Source organism: Oncorhynchus masou, chromosome 10, assembly GCF_036934945.1.
Source record: "Oncorhynchus masou masou isolate Uvic2021 chromosome 10, UVic_Omas_1.1, whole genome shotgun sequence".
In the NCBI taxonomy this organism is placed as follows: Eukaryota; Metazoa; Chordata; class Actinopteri; order Salmoniformes; family Salmonidae; genus Oncorhynchus; species Oncorhynchus masou.
The window spans coordinates 21,880,908-21,901,661 of record NC_088221.1 but is presented as its reverse complement, the minus strand read 5'-3'; the positions used below and the strand labels follow the sequence as shown (position 1 = coordinate 21,901,661).

The 20,754-nt window shown below is 45.3% G+C and overlaps 2 protein-coding genes across 2 annotated transcripts in view; one reads left to right on the top strand and one right to left on the bottom strand.

Moving 5' to 3' along the window:
• Positions 1-6,268, top strand: part of LOC135547336 (parapinopsin-like) — a 39,616-nt gene extending 33,348 nt beyond the window's left edge. Inside the window, exon 4 of the mRNA XM_064976252.1 lies at positions 5,558-6,268. Within this exon, the coding sequence (XP_064832324.1) occupies positions 5,558-5,776 (219 nt within the window). The 3' untranslated portion in view covers positions 5,777-6,268. The remainder of the gene's footprint in view (positions 1-5,557) is intronic.
• LOC135547334 (beta-galactoside alpha-2,6-sialyltransferase 2-like) overlaps positions 1,027-20,754 on the bottom strand; it is a 59,858-nt gene continuing 40,130 nt past the window's right edge. Inside the window, exons 2-7 of the mRNA XM_064976251.1 lie at positions 19,037-19,093; positions 17,747-18,893; positions 9,873-9,970; positions 9,070-9,171; positions 7,601-7,775; positions 1,027-3,145 (exon numbers count right to left, since the gene is read on the bottom strand). Of these exons, the coding sequence (XP_064832323.1) occupies positions 2,898-3,145; positions 7,601-7,775; positions 9,070-9,171; positions 9,873-9,970; positions 17,747-18,812 (1,689 nt within the window). The 5' untranslated portion in view covers positions 18,813-18,893; positions 19,037-19,093 and the 3' untranslated portion in view covers positions 1,027-2,897. The remainder of the gene's footprint in view (positions 3,146-7,600; positions 7,776-9,069; positions 9,172-9,872; positions 9,971-17,746; positions 18,894-19,036; positions 19,094-20,754) is intronic.

Sequence of the window (20,754 nt, the reverse complement as noted above, 5' to 3'; positions counted from 1 at the left end):
TAAATCAGCAATAAAAACCACAACAATGACACTGCAGTTACATGGATAGCATACAGCATGTGTAAGATCAGTCTTTGGGTGTTTTGAAAGGCAACCCAGTGTCCGGTTGGCTACTAGGCACAGGGTTACAGCTGTTGAAAGAATGCTTTGCGAGTCCTCTCTTACCCCCTAACTCCTATCTGCTAGCCTAGCCCTGCATCCTTTGGTGTTCACAAATCTTAAAAAGGACATCATTGTACAGGATTAGGCCAAAGAACGGGCAACCAAAGGGTTTTCCTGGGTTTGGTACCTAACTATCCGCCAGACACAGAACTGTGCATGCCCTTGAAGTGGCAACCAGTCAGCCAGTCTTAAAGACCTAAGTGGGAGTATGACAACCTCTTTATGAGTTGGCAAGTGGTCCGGTACAGTTTGGAAGATGAGAAAAGAAGAGCAAAGAGTGATTGAGCATAAAGCACAGCAACAGCATCAACAGCAATCAAAACCCTGATGACAACAACACCATCAAATAAGACTAGAGGACATTTAAGGAATGTTGAACACAGAAAAGTGTGACTGTTGTAGATTCTTTTTTTAAACACAATGTACCATCTTGATTAGGTAATACTGAGGTGATGAGTGTTTGGTGTATTTCCAGCATGTCTGTATTGAGATACATGTACCTGTATGTATGAGCATGTGTATTGTCATTGAAGTCGTACTGAGGTACATTTTGAATTAAAGTTCAAGTTTTTGTTAGGGGTTGTCAGGAGTGTGTGGCTGGTGTATGCAGAGTTTGTACATGTTCAGAAGTGTGTGTTTGGTATGGATGTGTTTTCAGACATTCAGTGCAGACCACTGCTCATTTTCTCAAAGATTAATTTTCCACCCCATGAGAGCCATAAAAAAAAACATCCATCATTAAACTGTGGACTGTCCTTTAAGTCATTTTAAGGAAGAAGAGCAACCAAAGCCCAAGAAAAACAACACTTCACAACAGCAAAACACATTAAGTTATACAGTACCAGTCAAAAGTTTGGCCACATACTCATTCAAGGGTTTTTCTTTATTATAACCATTTTCTACATTGTAGAATAATAGTAAAAACATCAAAACTACGAAATAACACATATGGAATCATGTAGTATCCAAAAAAAGTGTTAAACAAACCAAAATATACTTTATATTTGAGAGTCAAAGTAGCCACCCTTTGTCTTAATGTCAGCTTTGCACACTGTCGGTATTCTCTCAACCAGCTTCATGGGGTAGTCACCTGGAAGTAGTAGTAGTCTTGAAGGAATTCCCATATATGCTGAGCACTTGTTGGCTGCTTTTTCTTCACTCTGCGGTCCAATTCATCCCAAACCATCTCAATTGGGTTGAGGTCGGGTGATTGTGGAGGCCAGGTCATCTGATGCAGCACTCCATCACTCCCCTTCTTGGTCAAATAGCTCTTATACAGCCTAGAGGTGAGTTGGGTCATTGTCCTGTTGAAAAACAAATGATTAGTCCCACTAAGTGCAAGTCAGATGGGATGGTGTATTGCTGCGGTAGCCATGCTGGTTAAGTGTGCCTAAAATTCTAAATAATTCACAGACAGTGTCACCAGAAAAGCACCCCCACACCATCACACCTCCTCCATGCTTCACGGTGGGAACCACACATGCGGAGATCATCAGTTCGCCTACTCCGCGTCTCACAAAGACAGTGGTTGGAACCAAAAATCTCAAATTTGGACTCCTCAGACCAAATGACAGATTTCCACCAGTCTAATGTCCATTGCTCGTGTTTCTTGGCCCAAGCAAATCTCTTCTTATTGGTGTCCTTTAGTAGTGGTTTCTTCATCCATGAAGACCTGATTCACACAGTCTCCTCTGAACATTTGATGTGAGATGTGTCTGTTACTTGAACTCTGAAGCTCCAATTTCTGAGGCTGGTAACTAATGAACTTCTCCTCTGCAGCAGATGTAACTCTGGGTCTTCCTTTCCTGTGGCAGTCCTCATGAGAGCCAACTTCATCATAGCACTTGATGGGTTTTTGCGACTGCACTTGAAGAAACTTTCAAAGTTCTTGAAATTCTCTGGATTGACTGACCTTCATGTCTTAAAGTATTGATAGACTGTTGTTTCTCTTTGCTTTTTTGAGCTGTTCTTGTCATAATATGGATTTGGTCTTTTACCAAATAGGGCTATCTTCTGTATACCACCCCTACCTTTTCACAACACATTGAGGAAAGAAATTCCACTATTTAACTTTTAACAAGGCACACCTGTTAATTGAAATGCATTCCAGGTGACTACCTCATGATGCTGGTTGAGAGAATGCCAAGAGTGTGCAAAGCTGTCATCAAGTCAAAGGGTGGCTACTTTGAAGAATCTCAAATATAAAATACACACTTTTGGTTACTACATGATTTCGTGTGTTATTTCATAGTTTTGATGTCTTTACTATTATTATACAATGTGGAAAATAGTACAAATAAAGAAAACCCCTGTAATGAGTAGTTGAGTCCAACTTTTGACTGGTACTGTATATAAAAAAAATCTAATAACACTAATCTATTGCTACACTATACAGCTCTCCTCTCTTCCGGCTCAGCAATGGCAGAGATCGGGAGATACAGTCACTTCAGGCCGTCTTGGGTCCATTATCCTCTAAGGAAGGCTGGGTTTCACCCCGTCTGGGTTCTGTTCAAAAGTCCTGACATAAATGTAGTTACACTAGACCTTCACCCTCAGGGTTTGATCCCATCCCACACAGAGGGGCTATGGCTTGGGTTCTCCACTGTTCTGTGGTTCCCTCCGGGTTCCCCCAAAGGTTAGAGGGTTATTATTGCACCATTTCCCCCTTGTCCTGTGGGTTTGTGGTGGTTCCACATGTGGCTTCTTTTAAGGGTCAGAATTCATAATTTGACAGTTCAGAGGTCACAGTTGACGGTGCTGAAGCCCGGGAGGGTGACGCGGCCCTTCCTCTTCAGGTCTCGCTCGGGGCCTGTGTTGATGCGCTGCACCAGGCTCTTCTCATAAAGCAGTGGGTGGTACGCCCCCAGGGTGCAGGCTGCGTCGTAGTAGCCCTCGTGGTAGTGGCACAGGTCTGTCTGTCGCAGTGAGGGGATGTACTCGTACACATGGACCTCTTCGCACAGCGCCATCATCAGAAGGATGCCTGTCATTACAACGACAAGGTAGAGAATAAGGGGTTAGATAGTTTAGCGTAGTGGTTTTCAACTGGTCTTTCCTCGGGACCCAAATTGAAGCAGGTTGTTTCAGTTGCAACCCAATATTCGCATTGCATTTTTTGGGGGCTGAAATGCAATCTGAAAACTATTTAGAATTCTTTATTGACAGTAAATGTAGCAATTATATTAAATAAGGGAACAACATTCCCACCTTTTCCCATTTTCAATAATTCCATATTGCTCATATTCCCGATGAAGAATGTTGGCACGCTCGCTTGCTTGAGACTACAACATCTGCCAAATAGCGCTGCTTATAGCTCTATATTGAAAAGACTGATTAAAAAGGACAATTCCACAACAACAAAAAAAAACATCTTTAGGTGTTTCATTTATCCATTGTTGATATAGTCCCAAAATGTTTTGCATGTCAGTAATCAAGTTAAAGAAACAGAACTACACATGATGTAAAATACTGTGGCAATTTCTTTTCCTTATTATTCCTATACACTTTCTACCGGTTAGTTGTTTACATTCAGACACGGTTTCTGATATTAAAATAAGATCTACACTGAGTGTACACAACATTATGAACACCTGTTCTTTCCATGACAGACTGACCAGGTGAAAGCTATGATTCCTTATTGATGTCACTTGTTATATCCACTTCAAAATCAGTTTAGCTGAAGGGGAGGAGACAGCTTAAAAAAAGATTTTTAATGCTTGAGACAGTTGAGACATGGATTGTCTGTGTGTCGTTCAGAGGGTGTTTGGGAAAGACAAAATATTTAAGTGCCTTTGAACGGGGTATGGTAGTAGGTGCCATTCGCACCGGTTTGAGTGTGTCAAGAGCTGCAACGTTGCTGGGTTTTCACACAACAGTTTCTCATGTGTATCAAGAATGGTCCACCACCCAAAGGACACCCAGCCAACTTGACACAACGGTGGGAAGCATTGGAGTCAACATGGGCCAGCATCGCTTTCAACACCTTGTAGAGTCCATGCCTGACAATTTGAGGCTGTTCTGAGAGAAAAGGGGGTGCAACTAAATATTAAGGTGTTCTTAATGTTTTGTACACTCAGAATGTATGTATGTATGTATGTATGTATGTATGTATGTATGTATAAATTGAGAACCACTGGTCTAGTATATACGTACACTCACACATTCTGCAAAACACGCAATCCTTACATTGAATTATGTGATTATGAAGTTGCCTGGTATCCAAGCTCTGTTGCACTATTGTTTCTCTTAACTATAGTAAAACAGAACATACATTCAGTTAGGATACCAACCAATTATAAACCACCCAGTACACAATGTTTACATAAATACACATCCAAACACACCTACAACATACAGAGACTAACCATGTGCCTCTCACACATAAACACCCTAAATTCACCCCCTTGTTCACACACACCCTGCAAAAACATCTGTTTAGTCCTGGCTGGCACAGCACAGAGAGGGTATAAACAGACAGAGCCAGTAGCAGCTTCTTTTCCCACTCTACCGCCCCTCCAAAATAATGTACACTCAGTTATTTGGAAATGTTTCAACCACAAAAGGGTCTTCAAAGTTTAGAGTAAACATTGCTAAAGGAACTACAGGATCATCTAAACAGTGTACGGGTACTCCCTGATGTACACTATGTTATCTCTCAGAGGGTCAGTCAACCATGAGAAATAGGAATCCAGGAAGAGAGAGCTGAGTTGACAATGTGCATGGCTCTGGGGGCAGCTGTGTTAGTGTGATGTATTACTGTATGTAGCATGTTTAATGGCCTGTGAGGTCACACTAAACATGGCAAGACCACGCTACTCTGCTGATGAACTGAAGTCCTTACAGGGCCATTCCCTCTCTACCACCTCACTTCCTGTTTACCTTTGTGACATCAGAGAGAAATGTGACAGGTCAAACTCAGGGAACGGAAACATTTGTCCAACCTCTCAAAGGAGACTGAACACGAGTGTGCGTGTTGTTGTTATAGACAATCAAGCGAGGTGGCCACTAAATAATAAGTGCAGTTGAAGTGTTAAAACGTCATTGACCAAGAATGGAATTGACGTCATATTAGCACTCCTGAATGACCCTGTTCATACAACCCAGAGATAGCAGGCTAGAGCCTATAGAATCATCGGTTACCATGGTAACATGGAACAATACCGGCAGGTAAATACATTTATGAATGCTAGTTTGCGCATACGTCCAATTAGCAAAAAGAGGACATGGATAATGTTGTTTTCGCTAGACTTTGCTGTAGCAACACCTTCCACATGCAGGTGTTTTGCTACCACCAAGCAATACTTAGACTTTTCTTCCAACTCTTCTTTTTGCATTCCTCACCCCATTCTTCAATTTCTGCCCTGCCATGTTTCTCCCATGTAATCTCTCCCCTCAGTTCTACAGGTGTTTCCTCATCCTGATCCGGTGTGAACGGCCCTCCGCGGAGAACGGCCAATCCTCCATGCCCTCCAAGACCACCGCCATCCAGCTTAGCCGCCGCGTGTACAGCAACACGGTGGCGTGCACCGCCCGGATCTCCACGGGTATCCAGAACCATGGCTGCAGCACCCTGGTCACCGAGCACACCAACCCACCCGAGGTCACTCTCTCATGAGCGGGCACGCCGGGAAGGCCTGGTGGATGTTGATGCATGGCTCAGCTCGCTAGCTACTGTACTGTGCCGACCAATAGGCTCCAAGGCCCATGCGCTCGTCTACTCCAGCCCAACCCCTTCCATTTGTTTACCAACTGCTGTGTTTATTTTTATGTTGGAGAGAAATTGTACATGCTGTGTGCAAGAGAAAGTACATTTCTGTATATGTATACATGAGGGAGGGGGGGCTGTAGAGTGAGCATGTGTGCTGCATTCAAAGGGGAGAGAGGGTGTGTGTGGTTATGAACTGTGTGTACCATTTGGTCTCACTCGGCCGGTTCTCTCTGGCTTGTCTCTGTGTAGGTGTAAAAACCATTGCTCGATACACTTGCTTCTTTTCTAAACACATCGACTGCCCAAGTGAAGGAGTATCTCTGTCACATTTCACCCCCTCAACACACACACTTACCCCACCTCTCTAATGCACACACACTTACCCCACCCCTCTAATGCACACACACCCCACCCCTCTAACACACACACACACTTACCCCACCCCTCTAACACACACACACACTTACCCCACCCCTCTAACACACACACACACACCACCCCTCTAACACACACACACACACCACCCCTCTAACACACACACACACACACACACACACACACACACAGCCAGTGGTTACGCTACTCCCAGCCTCTGTGTTGTCCTGACTGTGAAGACAGATTAGAAGGTCTGTGGATGCATCTCAAAATGCACCCTATTCCCCAACATAGTGCACTACATAGGGCACGGGAAAGAAGGGTAATAGGGTGCGATTTGAGGTGCACCCACTGACTGGTGCAATAAGCTATGGGATGTCCAGTAAAGAGCTGATAAAGACTATAAAAGTTCATCAAGAGAACAAATAATGAGCAGTACAGCTCTGAGGGATACTGGTACACTGGTGACTGTGGGTGATCTCGGACTGAAGCTCTGATCTTGGACTGAAGCGCTGATCTTGGACTTTTCTATTGTGGAACTACATGGATCTCACAGATTGAGAATGGGACTTTTGCCAGACCTGCCAGCATTTTGTTTGGGGAGAAGTGACTTTGAACTCATGTGTGATGTTTGGGGTACCTACCACCCCCCTCCCAAACTTATTCCCCCCTGATCTCTCCCACTTCATCAGAACCTGTACAAAGAAAGCGCTGAATTCAGTCTAACATGTCTGTGCGTTTCTTGTGTGATTTTTAATTTCACCGGTTTACTGAGCAATTGAAATGTACTTATTATAATTACGCAAACAATTTGTAATATCGCACTGCAATACACCACCACACTTTATTACTAGGGACAAGGATAATCCTTCAATAAAATATCTGTGACACATCGTTCTCCCCAAACTGGACATATGGGGTCTGACTCAACGAATACCAAAACACCCCAAATCCTACTGCAACACAGCCTTGTACTACTTGATGCATGACCCAGGAAGAGGTCTAGAGAAGGGGAGGATGCCAACGGCAACCCGGCGTTGAAGTCAAGGTGACCTGAAGAAGTGGGAAGTTATAATAAGAATGACACTGTTCTGTTGATGTCCTAGGCTAGGTTTTAATAGCCCTGTGAGTGTTGCTATAGGTCCTGTAGTGCTGTTATATTATAATAATACAATAACATGACGCCAAGCAGATGCTGAGCCCAAGCACTGTATTACACAACATGGAGGGGTCGACTGGCTGCATATCAGACTCTCTGATGTTAACATTATAACCACAGAGCCTGCTTTACAAAACACTTGAGTAAGTGCGCGTGTGTGTGTGTGTGCGCGTGTACATGTGGGTATACAGTCTCACCTATGAACCCTGAGGAGGGTGGGTTGGGCTGGATGGTCTCCTGGGTGTTGCCCTGGATGACATCCCAGAGCTGCCACACATATTTGGGGTGGAGGACGTAGAAGGGCTGGGTGGGGTGGAGCCTCCGGTGCTCCACATATGGACTGAACAGGTTATAGTCTGGACTGGCATACCACTGTCAGAGAGAGAAGGGGGCGAGCGAGAGAAAGGGGGGTTAAGAGAGAGAGGGAGACAAAGAAAGAGGGAAAGCAATTGAGAGAGGGGGAGTGGGAATAGTTATAGTCTACTCTAGACTGGCATACCACAGAGAAACAGACAGTTAAACAAAGAGACAGATTGAAGGAAGTTGATCACTGTAGTTATTCCTAGAATATGTTAAGACATTTTGCAAACTATTCCTGGACCAACTACATATTGCATCACATTCTCCTATCACAGTGGTAATCACGGCTTCGTCCTTTTCCCCTGGACTTGTTACTGAGCATGCACCTCAACTCAAAGAGAGAGAGGGCGAGCGCGAGAGTGCAAGCATGAGAGTGAGGGAGAGAGGACGCGCGCATGCGAAAGAGAGAGGACGGTGATAAAGTGTAACCCAAGTGAGATTAAGGACACAAAATATAAATAAAGGAAGTGGAGAGAACAGGGGAAAGAAGGGAAGAGAACAGGGAGGAAGTGGAGAGAACAGGGAAGAAGGCCAGAGGGAAGAACAGGGAGGAAGGCCAGAGGGAAGAGGGCCAGAACAGGGAAGAAGGCCAGAGGGAAGAAGAGGAGAGAACAGGGAGGAAGGCCAGAGGGAAGAAGATGAGAGAACAGGGAGGAAGGCCAGAGGGAAGAAGAGGAGAAAAATATGGAAGCGAAGATAAAGGAAGAGATGAATAAGAAGCAGGAGAAAGAGGATTAGAAGTGGAGGTGATGAAGGAGAGAGTGTCAGAGGACTGGAGAGAGAAGAAAGGAGGAGTGCAGGGTATATAAAGCTGGTATGTAATAAATCTGCGTTGATGCCGTCAGTGTGTTGGTGTATATGATGTAGCACCCTGTCCCTGAGGGCCGTGAGTTAAACAGACAAGCGAGGCGAACTTTTCCACACGGGGCCTTCCACTACGCAGGTCCTCATTAGCATTGCTAGCGTAACCATGGCAACCATAGCCCATCTTCCACCAATTCAACAGGAGCCATGGGCTCTGGTGAGCAACTCTTTAAATATCACCATTTAGGTGCCATTACGGGACCTCTCAAAGAGAGTGGGCAAGGTTTGAGTAGAATGCAGTGTTTCCTCTATATGTATTTAGCAGCGGCACATGGTAAAACCTTTTCAGTGTAAACTTAAACGACTAAAACCAGATATAAAGTATGTAACAAAACAAACAATGGAGCAATATATATTTAAATAAGATTGTTATTTTAGAACTATCACCAAAATAAAAACTAGACAGTCAATGAGAATCTAAAATTCACACACTCCCACACACCTTGTGCAAATTGACAGCGTACGGAGCAGGGTCCCAGGCCACCAGAGTCACCTTCTTATACAGGGAGCTGGTGTTGAAGTGGTTCTTGGGATTGGCCAGGATCTGTAAAGTGGAGGGGTCAAAGGTTACACATAAAACTAGATGCAGAACTGCAGTGCCCACACGCATAAAAACAAACACACTCGCTCTCTCCCTATCTCTCCATGGGAGCTGTGGGTCCACAGTAGAATGAGCTCTGCGGTTGCTTTGACTGTTAGTGTGACAGTAGTAGAATGCGCTAGTGTGCGTACATGTGTCTTTACTGCATGTTGTTCTCTGTGCCGAGTGAGAGAAGATGACTTCTTCACTGGGAGAAGATGACTGAACTGGAACTGTGGTGAAGACCCACTTACGCAAAATGGGTTAATCACTCACTGTCTACCTAGTACCGGAGGACTGCTGGTTCACACACACACACACACACACACACACACACACACACACGCACGCTTTGAATGAATCACATTCTTATTTATATGCAAATCAGGCTCATGTGTTTGGATGCGTGTTGTTTGTTTGAATGAGTCATGGTCTATTCAACATGCTGAATCACTTACTCGGCCATGGCACTTGATTGCAGGCACATATTGATGAGGAGTCATGTTGTTTGTTTGAATGATTCATGGACTAGTCAACATGCTGAATCACTTACTCGGCCATGGCACTTGATTGCAGGCACATATTGATGCACAGTCGTGAAGCCTATTGTAGAGACTCTTAGCTTGTGACAGAGGACTGGAGAGCGTTAGCCTTATGACACACACCTGTGAGTTGATGATGCGGATGGTGGTCTTGTTCCCCACATCTCTCACGTAGCCCTCTGTAGGCGCAGCGTTGAACCGCAGAACTGCATCATGGGAATCTGGGGGGCGGGACAGAAAGAAAACACATCAGAAATAAAGTCAGTCAACGAGTCATTCGATGAAAAAAATGTCAGTGTCACTCTACATCAATCAGCTGTTTTGGCAGCCAAATATCAAAAGGCCACCTCAAACAGAAAATCAATCAAGTGCTCATAAACGACAAGTCCCTAGGTGACATCCAATAGTCTGTCTTTTGGGCAGTGTTCCCCTGGTTCCAGCCACAGAGTCTGCCTACCTGCCTCTTCTTAACCTCTAGTGATACCCTGAGAGTCTGGTAGTGAAGTTCTTCACTTTTAAAAGTCTCCTTGACCTTTTCCACTTCACCCCGACTGCCCTCGTTCAGCCAGAGTCCAAACACTTGACCTGGATGACCAATCACCGTGAATGGCCATTTGACATGGACAATCTGGTAAATGAGCAACCTAGTGCAGGATTCAGCTCTGTGCTTTGATGCAATAGTACATGAAATTATCACTACTCATAGAGAGAGAGTATTCTCTAGTGGTCAACATGTGTAACTGAAGGGAGTTTCACAGGCACCTTCTCTACTCGTATTTGTTCTATGATCATCATCAAACATCACCAGGAAGCCTTAAAAACTGACATAAGACACAGGCAGTGTGTCCTTCTGCCTCCCTTCACACACAACGTGTACACATACACTGAGTGTACAAAACATTAGGAATAACTTAATATTGAGTTGCACCTATTTTGCCCTCAGAACAGCCTCAAATCGTCAAGGCATGGAGTCTACACGGTGTCGAAAGCGTCCAACAGGGATGTCCAACAGGGATGTTGACTCCAATGCCTCCCGCCGTTCTGTCAAGTTGGCTGGGTGTCCATTCTTGATACACATGAGAAACTGTTGAGTGTGAAAAACCCAGCAGTGTTGGAGTTCTTGACACACTCAAACCGGTGTGACTGGCACCGACTACCATACCCCGTTCAAAGGCACTTAAATCTTTGTCTTGCCCATTCATCCTCTGAATGGCCCACATACACAATCCATGTCTCAACTGTCTCAAGGCATGAAAATCACTTTAACCTGTCTCCTCCCCTCTATATACACTGATTGGAGTGGATTTAACAAATCAAAAGGGGATCAATGCTTTCACCTGGATTCACCTGGTCAGTTTGTCATGGAAAGAGCATGTTCCTAATGTTTTGTACACTCAGGTGTACATGGTCTCACACACACACAATCTTATGATTAATGGTCTCAATCATGGACACTTACTGAAAATTGTAGCTGCTTTGCGTGATGTATTGTTGTCTTTACCCTCTTGCCCTTTGTGCTGTTGTCTGTGCCCAATAATGTTAGTACCATGTTTTGTTCTTTCACCATGTTGTGTTGCTACAATGTTGCTGTCATGTGTTGCTATCATGCAATGTTGTTGTCTTTAGGTCTCTTTATGTAGTGTCGTCTCTTGTTATGATGCGTGTTTTGTCCTATATTTTAATTTTACTCCCAGCACCTGTCCCCGCAGGAGGCCTTTTGCCTTTTTGTGGGCCGTCATTATAAATAAGAATGTGTTCTTAATAACTGACTTGCCTAATTAAATAAAATGTTCAATAAAAAATAAAACTATTTTAAAATGGTCATGGTTAAGCTCAGACACTTAAAAATCAGTCTCTCTCCACGGGTCGATCAGTCATTTAGACTTCAGCAGGGCTACATGACACACGGATGTATGATCCTCTATGGTTGATCTGACACTTCCACAGCTAAGCTACCTGACACGTCATCAATGACACCAGTCAACCACCAGTTTGTGTATTGGCATTCAATAGATCAACACACCAAGTTCTCACTGACATTGAAATGGCAGGTTTTCGTCCTCTTGTCACCAGCTAGTATGGCTCATGTGCAGGACCATTTATTCCTCAGAGCACCAATATTGTTGAAGTACTATTACTGGATCCACAGGCAGCCCCGCCACCCCCATCTCATTTCCCAGGTCAAAATTAACAGTCAAGTACAAGCAATATGGGCATTTCCATGAAAAGGCCCCATGAGCACTAATGTGAAGCTCATAGGGACACATTACATTTGGTGTCAAATGAAAGCTAACAATATGGAAGAAAGTTAAATGTACAGGGGCTTGTGAAAGTATTCACCCCCCCCCCTTGGCATTTTACCTATTTTGTTGCCTTACAACCTGGAATAAATAAAAAAAATGTTTGGGGGGGGGGGGTTTGTATCATTTGATTTACACAACATGCCCACCACTGCGAGGATGCAATTATTTTTGATTGCGAAACAAACAAGAAATAAGACACACAAAAAAGACCTTGAGCGTGCATAACTATACACCCCCCCCCCCCAAAAGTCAATACTTTGTAGAGTCACCCTTTGTAGCAATTACAGCTGCAAGTCTCTTGGGGGGTATGTCTCTATAAGCTTGGCACATCCAGCCACTGGGATTTTTGCCCATTATTCAAGGCAAAACTGCTCCAGCTCCTTCAAGTTGGATGGGTTCCACTGGTATACAGTAATATTTAAGTCATACCACAGATTCTCAATTGGATTGAGGTCTGAGCTTTGACCAGGCCATTCCAAGACATTTAAATGTTTTCCCTTATACCACTCGAGTGTTGCTTTAGCAGTATGCTTAGGGTCATTGACAAAACAGAGATGCTTGTTCTAGGTCCCAAGAAACAAAGAGATCTTCTGTTGAATCTGACAATTCATCTTAATGGTTGTACAGTCGTCTCAAATAAAACTGTGAAGGACCTCGGCGTTACTCTGGACACTGATCTCTCTTTTGAAGAACATGTCAAGACCATTTCAAGGACAGCTTTTTTCCCCCATCTACGTAACATTGCAAAAATCAGAAACTTTCTGTCCAAAAATGATACAGAAAAATTAATCCATGCTTTTGTCACTTCTAGGTTAGACTACTGCAATGCTCTACTTTCCAGCTACTCGGATAAAGCACTAAATAAACTTCAGTTAGTGCTAAATACGGCTGCTAGAATCCTGACTAGAACCCCAAAATTTGATCATATTACTCCAGTGCTAGCCTCCCTACACTGGCTTCCTGTCAAAGCAAGGGCTGATTTCAAGGTTTTACTGCTAACCTACAAAGCATTACATGGGCTTGCTCCTACCTATCTCTGATTTGGTCCTGCCGTACATACCTACACGTACGCTACGGTCACAAGACGCAGGCCTCCTAATTGTCCCTAGAATTTTTATGCAAACAGCTAGAGGCAGGGCTTTCTCCTATAGAGCTCCATTTTTATGGAACGGTCTGCCTACCCATGTCAGAGACGCAAACTCGGTCTCAACCTTTAAGTCTTTACTGAAGACTCATCTCTTCAGTGGGTCATATGATTGAGTATAGTCTGGCCCAGGAGTGTGAAGGTGAACGGAAAGGCTCTGGAGCAACGAACCGCCCTTGCTGTCTCTGCCTGGCCGGTTCCCCTCTTTCCACTGGGATTCTCTGCTTCTAACCCTATTATTACAGGGGCTGAGTCACTGGCTTACTGGGGCTGAGTCACTGGCTTACTGGGGCTCTCATGCCGTCCCTGGAAGGGGTGCGTCACCTGAGTGGGTTGATTCACTGATGTGATCATCCTGTCTGGGTTGGCGCCCCCCCTTAGGTTGTGCCATGGCGGAGATCTTTGTGGGCTATACTCAGCCTCGTCTCAGGATGGTAAGTTGGTGGTTGAAGATATCCCTCTAGTGGTGTGGGGGCTGTGCTTTGGCAAAGTGGGTGGGGTTATATCCTTCCTGTTTGGCCCTGTCCTCGGATGGGGCCACAGTGTCTCCTGACCCCTCCTGTCTCAGCCTCCAGTATTTATGCTGCAGTAGTTTGTGTCGGGGGGCTAGGGTCAGTTTGTTATATCTGGAGTACTTCTCCTGTCCTATTCAGTGTCCTGTGTGAATTTAAGTGTGCTCTCTAATTCTCTCTCTCTCTCTCTCGGAGGACCTGAGCCCTAGGACCATGCCCCAGGACTACCTGACATGATGACTCCTTGCTGTCCCCAGTCCACCTGGCCGTGCTGCTGCTCCAGTTTCAACTGTTCTGCCTTATTATTATTGGACCATGCTGGTCATTTACGAACATTTGAACATCTTGGCCATGTTCTGTTATAATCTCCACCCGGCACAGCCAGAAGAGGGACTGGCCACCCCACATAGCCTGGTTCCTCTCTAGGTTTCTTCCTAGGTTTTGGCCTTTCTAGGGAGTTTTTCCTAGCCACCGTGCTTCTACACCTGCATTGCTTGCTGTTTGGGGTTTTAGGCTGGGTTTCTGTACAGCACTTTGAGATATCAGCTGATGTACGAAGGGCTATATAAATACATTTGATTTGATTGTCCTGCTGAAAGATGAACCTCCACCCCAGTCTCAAATCTCTGGAAGACAAACACGTTTCAATCAAGAATTTCCCTGCATTTAGCGCCATCCATCATTCCTTCAATTCAGACCAGTTTCCCAGTCCCTGCCAATGAAAAACATCCCTACAGCATGATGCTGCCACCACCATGCTTCACAGTGGGGATGGTGTTCTCAGGTTTTTATTTTACCTTTATTTTACTAGGCAAGTCAGTTAAGAACAAATTCTTATTTCTCATCAAGAATTTTTTTTATACTAAACTTGGAAATAAATTTTCACAATGGAAACATGTATATTTTATTATTGACATGGCACGGGTGACGAGAAACTAATTGGTTCAGTTTAAGGCCAAGTGGCAAACAATAATGCGGGCACTAGGGATGGGGTATGAACATACGGGTCTGGTCAGATGAGATGTAGTCATTGTATGTGTGTCTGTAAGTTGTTATTTGTATGTATAAGTTTGTATCTAGAGTTTTAAAAAAATAATGAATAAAAAAACTGAATAAAAATTTAATTTAAAAAAAAAGAAAAAAAGCTGAGCCTATATTTTTGAGAACTTAAGCCATATTTATATATATATATTTTCAACCATTTTCCACCCTAAAAATTAGGAATAACCAAATGCTTTGATTTCAGGTCAAACAGATGGAAAAAGGGGGTTTAGAAAATGTTTAGCTGAAAAAGTCTTAAAAAATACCAACTAATTTCAATATTTATATTTAGGTTTTGCCAAATCATTGACAGAATTACCACAAAATCTAACAATGTTTGCATTTACTGTCACCAACCTCCTCACCCACTGAGCACCGACCAACACCGGAAGTCCATGGATGTTGAAAAGTAGTTAACATTTCGGCAGTCCAAATATTAGGGCCCTATAAAATCCATGATGCGGGGAATGTGGACAGAATCCAGACATTAAAACGGAATTCAACAATATTCAAAAATGTATTGAACATAGTAGGAAATCTACTAAATCTATTGAACTTATTAGAAAATGTATTCATTTTGCTCAATATTAATTATAAAAGACATAAACAAAATGCATCAGTGATTTGTATTTTCCTTTAACTTTATAAGAAGACATGGGAATACCCGGTCTGTGTGTGTGTGTGTGTGTGTGTGTGTGTGTGTCTCTACCACTTTGTCTAGTGGTTAGCGATTATGCTAATAACCATCTTCTGGTAGATGGAAACGCTTTCTCAAAAACCTTAACTACAAAGTAGCCTATGCCTACCTGGCAGAAAGATATCATGATTATTTGCATCAATCCAGTGGTGATTTGTTCAAAAACTTAAGTATTTTGCTGGTGCTTACTTGAATTAAAGGGCATCTACACCCAAAGCGGAAAAACTGAATTTGAAGGAAAAATAAACAGAATAAGGAAAAACACAACTGATTTTATAGGGCCCTAAAATATGAAGCAATAAAAAAAAAAACAATTGTTACATGCTTTGTCCTTTTCCAGATAAAGTCATAGACGTCTGTGTCACAAGTGTGTACAGTACAATACAGTAGAGCACTGTACAGTAAAGAAAATGAGAGTAAAGGTCAGTACAATACAGTAGAGTCAAGTTTCGTACAGTATATTACAGTATAATTTACTGTATTATACTGTGCTGTACTCTACTGTGCTTTACTGTGATGTCCAAACTTGTGAAACATAAGTCTATGATTGGTACAGATTCGGTCAGGTCCGGACCAACCAAATGTGGACTTGTTTGGGGCGAGCTCATTAGAATAGCCAGTGTGTAGAATAAACACCCAAACATGCAAAGGAGGATATTAGTGTGTACTTATTCAGGACCTACCACCATGAAGAGAATCAGGGACCCATGATGTCATTCTGATACCAGCATTCTGTTACTGGGTGTTAATCCACTTCACTTAATGTAGTTCAATGACCAAAATATACTTTTTCTTCCAGCAGACATCTTTGAATCTTAATTTCGGAGTAGATAATTAAACAGAGTTTTACTGTCATTCTGTAACCCAACGTTACATCTACTCTGTTCAAGTAAATGTGTTTCTGTTAAAATGTCAGTAGAAACTGTTAAATGGTGCATAGAGTTGTACCATTTGTTTACCTTTGCAATCAATGGTTTTTGTTTGGCATACATTTTCAAGTGAAAATCGAAATCTCAGCATCATGCGGTTACCGTGGAAATGCCCATGTGGTAATAACGCCATCTTGTGCTCTGGTTAGGAAAATGTGTAATTTTCACCATTTGGATACGCCTATCAGATACCATCTTGGAGACAACTTTCTGATCTATACAAAGGCCTAAGCTAAGGTATAGCTGTGGGGTGGGGGTCTATTTGGAATTCAGAAGGAGAGTGTATGGATAGGGGGGGTGGATGTGGAGAGATATGGCGTGAGAGAGCAGTGAGGCGATGAGACGACTAAACCGTAGAAGGCCGTTGAGGATGTTATTCAGCCAATTCACCACACGGTGGCAGCGAAACATTAGCCTGGTACAGATGTCCAACGACAGATTCACAAACCTCTCATCTTACTGACTCTAATGTCAAACATACATTCACATGCTTGTACACACACTTTGGCGTGAAGGAAAGGATGGGAAGACAGGAAGGTATTTCCAGAAACACCTCAGCATTGGACAGAAGAAGAGTATCTAAGTGAGATCAATATGGTTTGATTTCCTGCTAATCTATACAATTAAACAAGTGAGCCATCTGTCCCCGAGTTCACACTCTCCCCATGCCCACATAGAGCCGCCAACGCAGAGAACAGAACACACAAAGACAAGCTGCACTGCAGTCAACCAAAGTATTCTAGAGATACAGTATATAGAAGATCTCCAAATTATCTGCTCTAGACCCTTCGGGAAATATGACATGCCAATTCCCTTTCAGCCAATCATAGAAATTGTTACTACTGGGTGATAGATGTCTCCTACTTGGTGTGTGAGACAGTTTAGAGCCCAAGACCAAATGTCACGTCACTGTGCTACAGTAAGCGAACACAAGGCTGTGGGGTGAATTGGGAAGTCGATAGCGTTACACGACAAATTTACTTCCCAATCAATGCTGTGGATGTCACTTTGTAAAGAGACATCATTCTCCCCTCACATAAACAGACTGGGTTGTCATGGAGAAATCTGCTCAGGATCAATGCTGTATTTCACACTGACAGACACACAGTCACATATAGGCAAGGCCAGGGTTCTATTTATCAGGGCATTAGGTAAAACAGAAAACAAAGGTGTTTTTTTTCAATTTACTGGATCCAATAAAAGCGTCAAGTTTCAGCCATCGTATCCCAGTTCTCCTTCAATCCCTTCATCCCATTTAACCTGCATACCTCCCTCCCTTCCTCTGCCCTCCATTTCCTTTCCTTCAAACCCTCTCCCCTCCTCTACCATCCCCTGTCCACTCCCCTCTCTACCCCTCTAGCCTTCACTCACCGATCTCCTTCCCCAGGCCTGAGTGCAGAATAGCCCCAGCAGAGGTCACCACAGCACAGCTCCTGAAGCCCCTTTGGCCCCCCTGTCTGTAGAGCTGCTCCAGGGCCAGGCGTGGCACCAGATGGGCCCACCCCAGCGAGGAGAAGGGCTGCTCGGACCCGTCCAGTGTTCTCAGCCTGGCCTGATCCTTCAGCTCACACAGCAGTTCCCTGGAGCTCTGGGCGGCTTGTCTGCGTCCTTTATAGGTCACGTGGTGTTTGTTGGCACTCAGGTAGTCACGCATAGCACGCTGCAGCCGCGGGGACAGCATTCCAGAGGAAACACTTCCCCGCCAAAGTCGCTGCACCACCGAGGCCGACTTGGAGAAGTAGTACTCCTCTAAATCCTCCTCTTTTCCCCACCCATCTCTCGTCCCCCTACGCCCCCACACTGTGGTCCTCCTCCTGTGGCTGTTATTCGTCTGAACCCCCTCCTCCTCCCCCTCTTCATCCTCACGTGAGGATCTGCGCTTGGTTCGGTTGGGTCCCCACTCAGCATCGGAGGGGGTCCAGGCGGTTCTCTCACGGCTGCGGGTCACCGCCTGGTCGGAGTGGGAACCCACGTTCTCCATGCCAAAGGAGGACCATGCAGCCAGGGTCTGGGGGTCCAGGTAGTCCTGCTGCTGTCGGCTGCCCCCCACCCCCTCCTGGCTGGTCCCGTAGGGACCGCTGTCTGAGCTCTGGCTCAGCTCCAGGCCAGGCTCTGAGGTGGTGGAAGTGGGGCTAGGCTCTGCTTCGGAGTCTGGGTAATGGTTAGAGATAGGGTCTGGGTAGATGGTGGTAAAGGTGGTGTAGGCGGGTTCGGGTCGGGAGCCCATGACGGAGTGGTGCTGCTGGTGGGAGGCGGCTTGGATGGAGGACAAGCGCCGCGTGTCGGAATGCTGGGAGAGCGAGGAGCCGGCGGAGGTCAGGGCCTCGTTGTCCACGCGAGCATCTAGGAAGTAGGATAGCAGAACCAGGAAGAGGAGGGCCCATGCCAACATGCCCACAAACACCAGCCTCCGCCACTGACGCATACTGGACTTCATCTCATCACACACACACCTATACGAACACCAGGCCGGCTCCAATCAGCAGTCAGGTCTCAGCTGAGAGGACAGCCAGAGGGCCTGCAGGGGTGAGAGGTCAAAGGTGACAGTCTTAACCTAAAGTGGACATGAGGGTTTTGATTTTGGTTAAAAGGATAAACCTTTTGAAAAGACGGGATATTTGTATTGGTGTGTGTGTTTATCTTGTCTTTTCCAAGACTTACCTCGCCTGGTGCCCCTATTTCTTTTAGTCCATGTGTCTTCTAGGATAGAACGGGACCCTGAGAAATAAAAAAGGTACAAATTAGGTAGGACAACACACACACACAGCAAGATTAAATTAACTTGCCTGACACCTCAATGGCACGGTTCTAGCAACCATATATTGCCTGTATTGTTGGAACAAATCTCTAGAGATGGGTGAGGGGCTCCGAGCTGAGGAGGAGCGGTCTCAGGGGAGTCACTGTGGTTGTCCTGACCTCCAGACGTCCCACACTGGGAAGCCAAGATAAACCACTGGGCTAAACGGAGTCAGGAAAGGGGGTTAGGCTGGGTTGTGGCCCAAGGGAGGACAGAGAGAGGTAAAGGTACATGCACACCCTGGAATATGAAATCCAAGGGAAAGGATATAACACAGAGGGAGAGAAGAAACACATCCATATCAAAAACTACTCTGAGTGGAAACCTATGCAAATGGCATCTTATCACAAGCTTGGGGCAGTATATGTGATAAAATTTCATTTGCATACGTTTTGATTTTGAGTGTAGTATTTTTTATATTGAAGTGGGAATGTGTGCCTTCCCTCCCACTCTCTCTCTGAGGGTTTACAACCCTGCCCACAAGAGCTGTGAGTGCTGTGAGTCTCTGTGGTGCAGCTCAGACCTTTCAGGTTAGAGGCCAACCTGTGTAAATGTGCCATCTGACCTCAGGGGCAGTAACAACAGTGAGAAGCAGCCTTCATTAAGACTCACCAGCCAGACAAAAACAAAAAGGTTCCTCATGGCAAAGTCATCCTGTGTGCTCCACTGGGGCCCGACGTGGGCAAAGTCATCCTGTGTGCTCCACTGGGGCCCGACGTGGGCAAAGTCATCCTGTGTGCTCCACTGGGGCCCGACGTGGGCAAAGTCCCCCTGTGTGCTCCACTGGGGCCCGACGTGGGCAAAGTCATCCTGTGTGCTCCACTGGGGCCCGACGTGGGCAAAGTCATCCTGTGTGCTCCACTGGGGCCCGACGTGGGCAAAGTCATCCTGTGTGCTCCACTGGGGCCCGACGTGGGCAAAGTCATCCTGTGTGCTCCACTGGGGCCCGACGTGGGCAAAGTCATCCTGTGTGCTCCACTGGGGCCCGACGTGGGCAAAGTCATCCTGTGTGCTCCACTGGGGCCCGACGTGGGCAAAGTCATCCTGTGTGCTCCACTGGGGCCCGACGTGGGCAAAGTCATCCTGTGTGCTCCACTGGGGCCCGACGTGGGCAAAGTCATCCTGTGTGCTCAAGTCATCCTGTGTGCTCCACTGGGGCCCGACGTGGGCAAAGTCATCCTGTGTGCTCCACTGGGGCCCGACGTGGGCAAAGTCATCCTGTGTGCTCCACTGGGGCCCGACGTGGGCAAAGTCATCCTGTGTGCTCCACTGGGGCCCGACGTGGGCAAAGTCATCCTGTGTGCTCCACTGGGGCCCGACGTGGGCAAAGTCATCCTGTGTGCTCCACTGGGGCCCGATGTGGGAGAGTGATAAACATGAACAAATCCCTGTGTGTTTGTGTGTGTGTCGAAGGGGGAGCATTTCACATGGCAGCAATCAGGATCTGTGCATCAGTAACTTCAGTCAAACAACACAAATGTGTACCACAGATTGAAAGACAGGAGGGCAAGGGAAATAGAGAGACAAAGTGAATGATATAATTGTATACCGTAAAGATGGAAAAGAGAGAAATAAAAGTGTA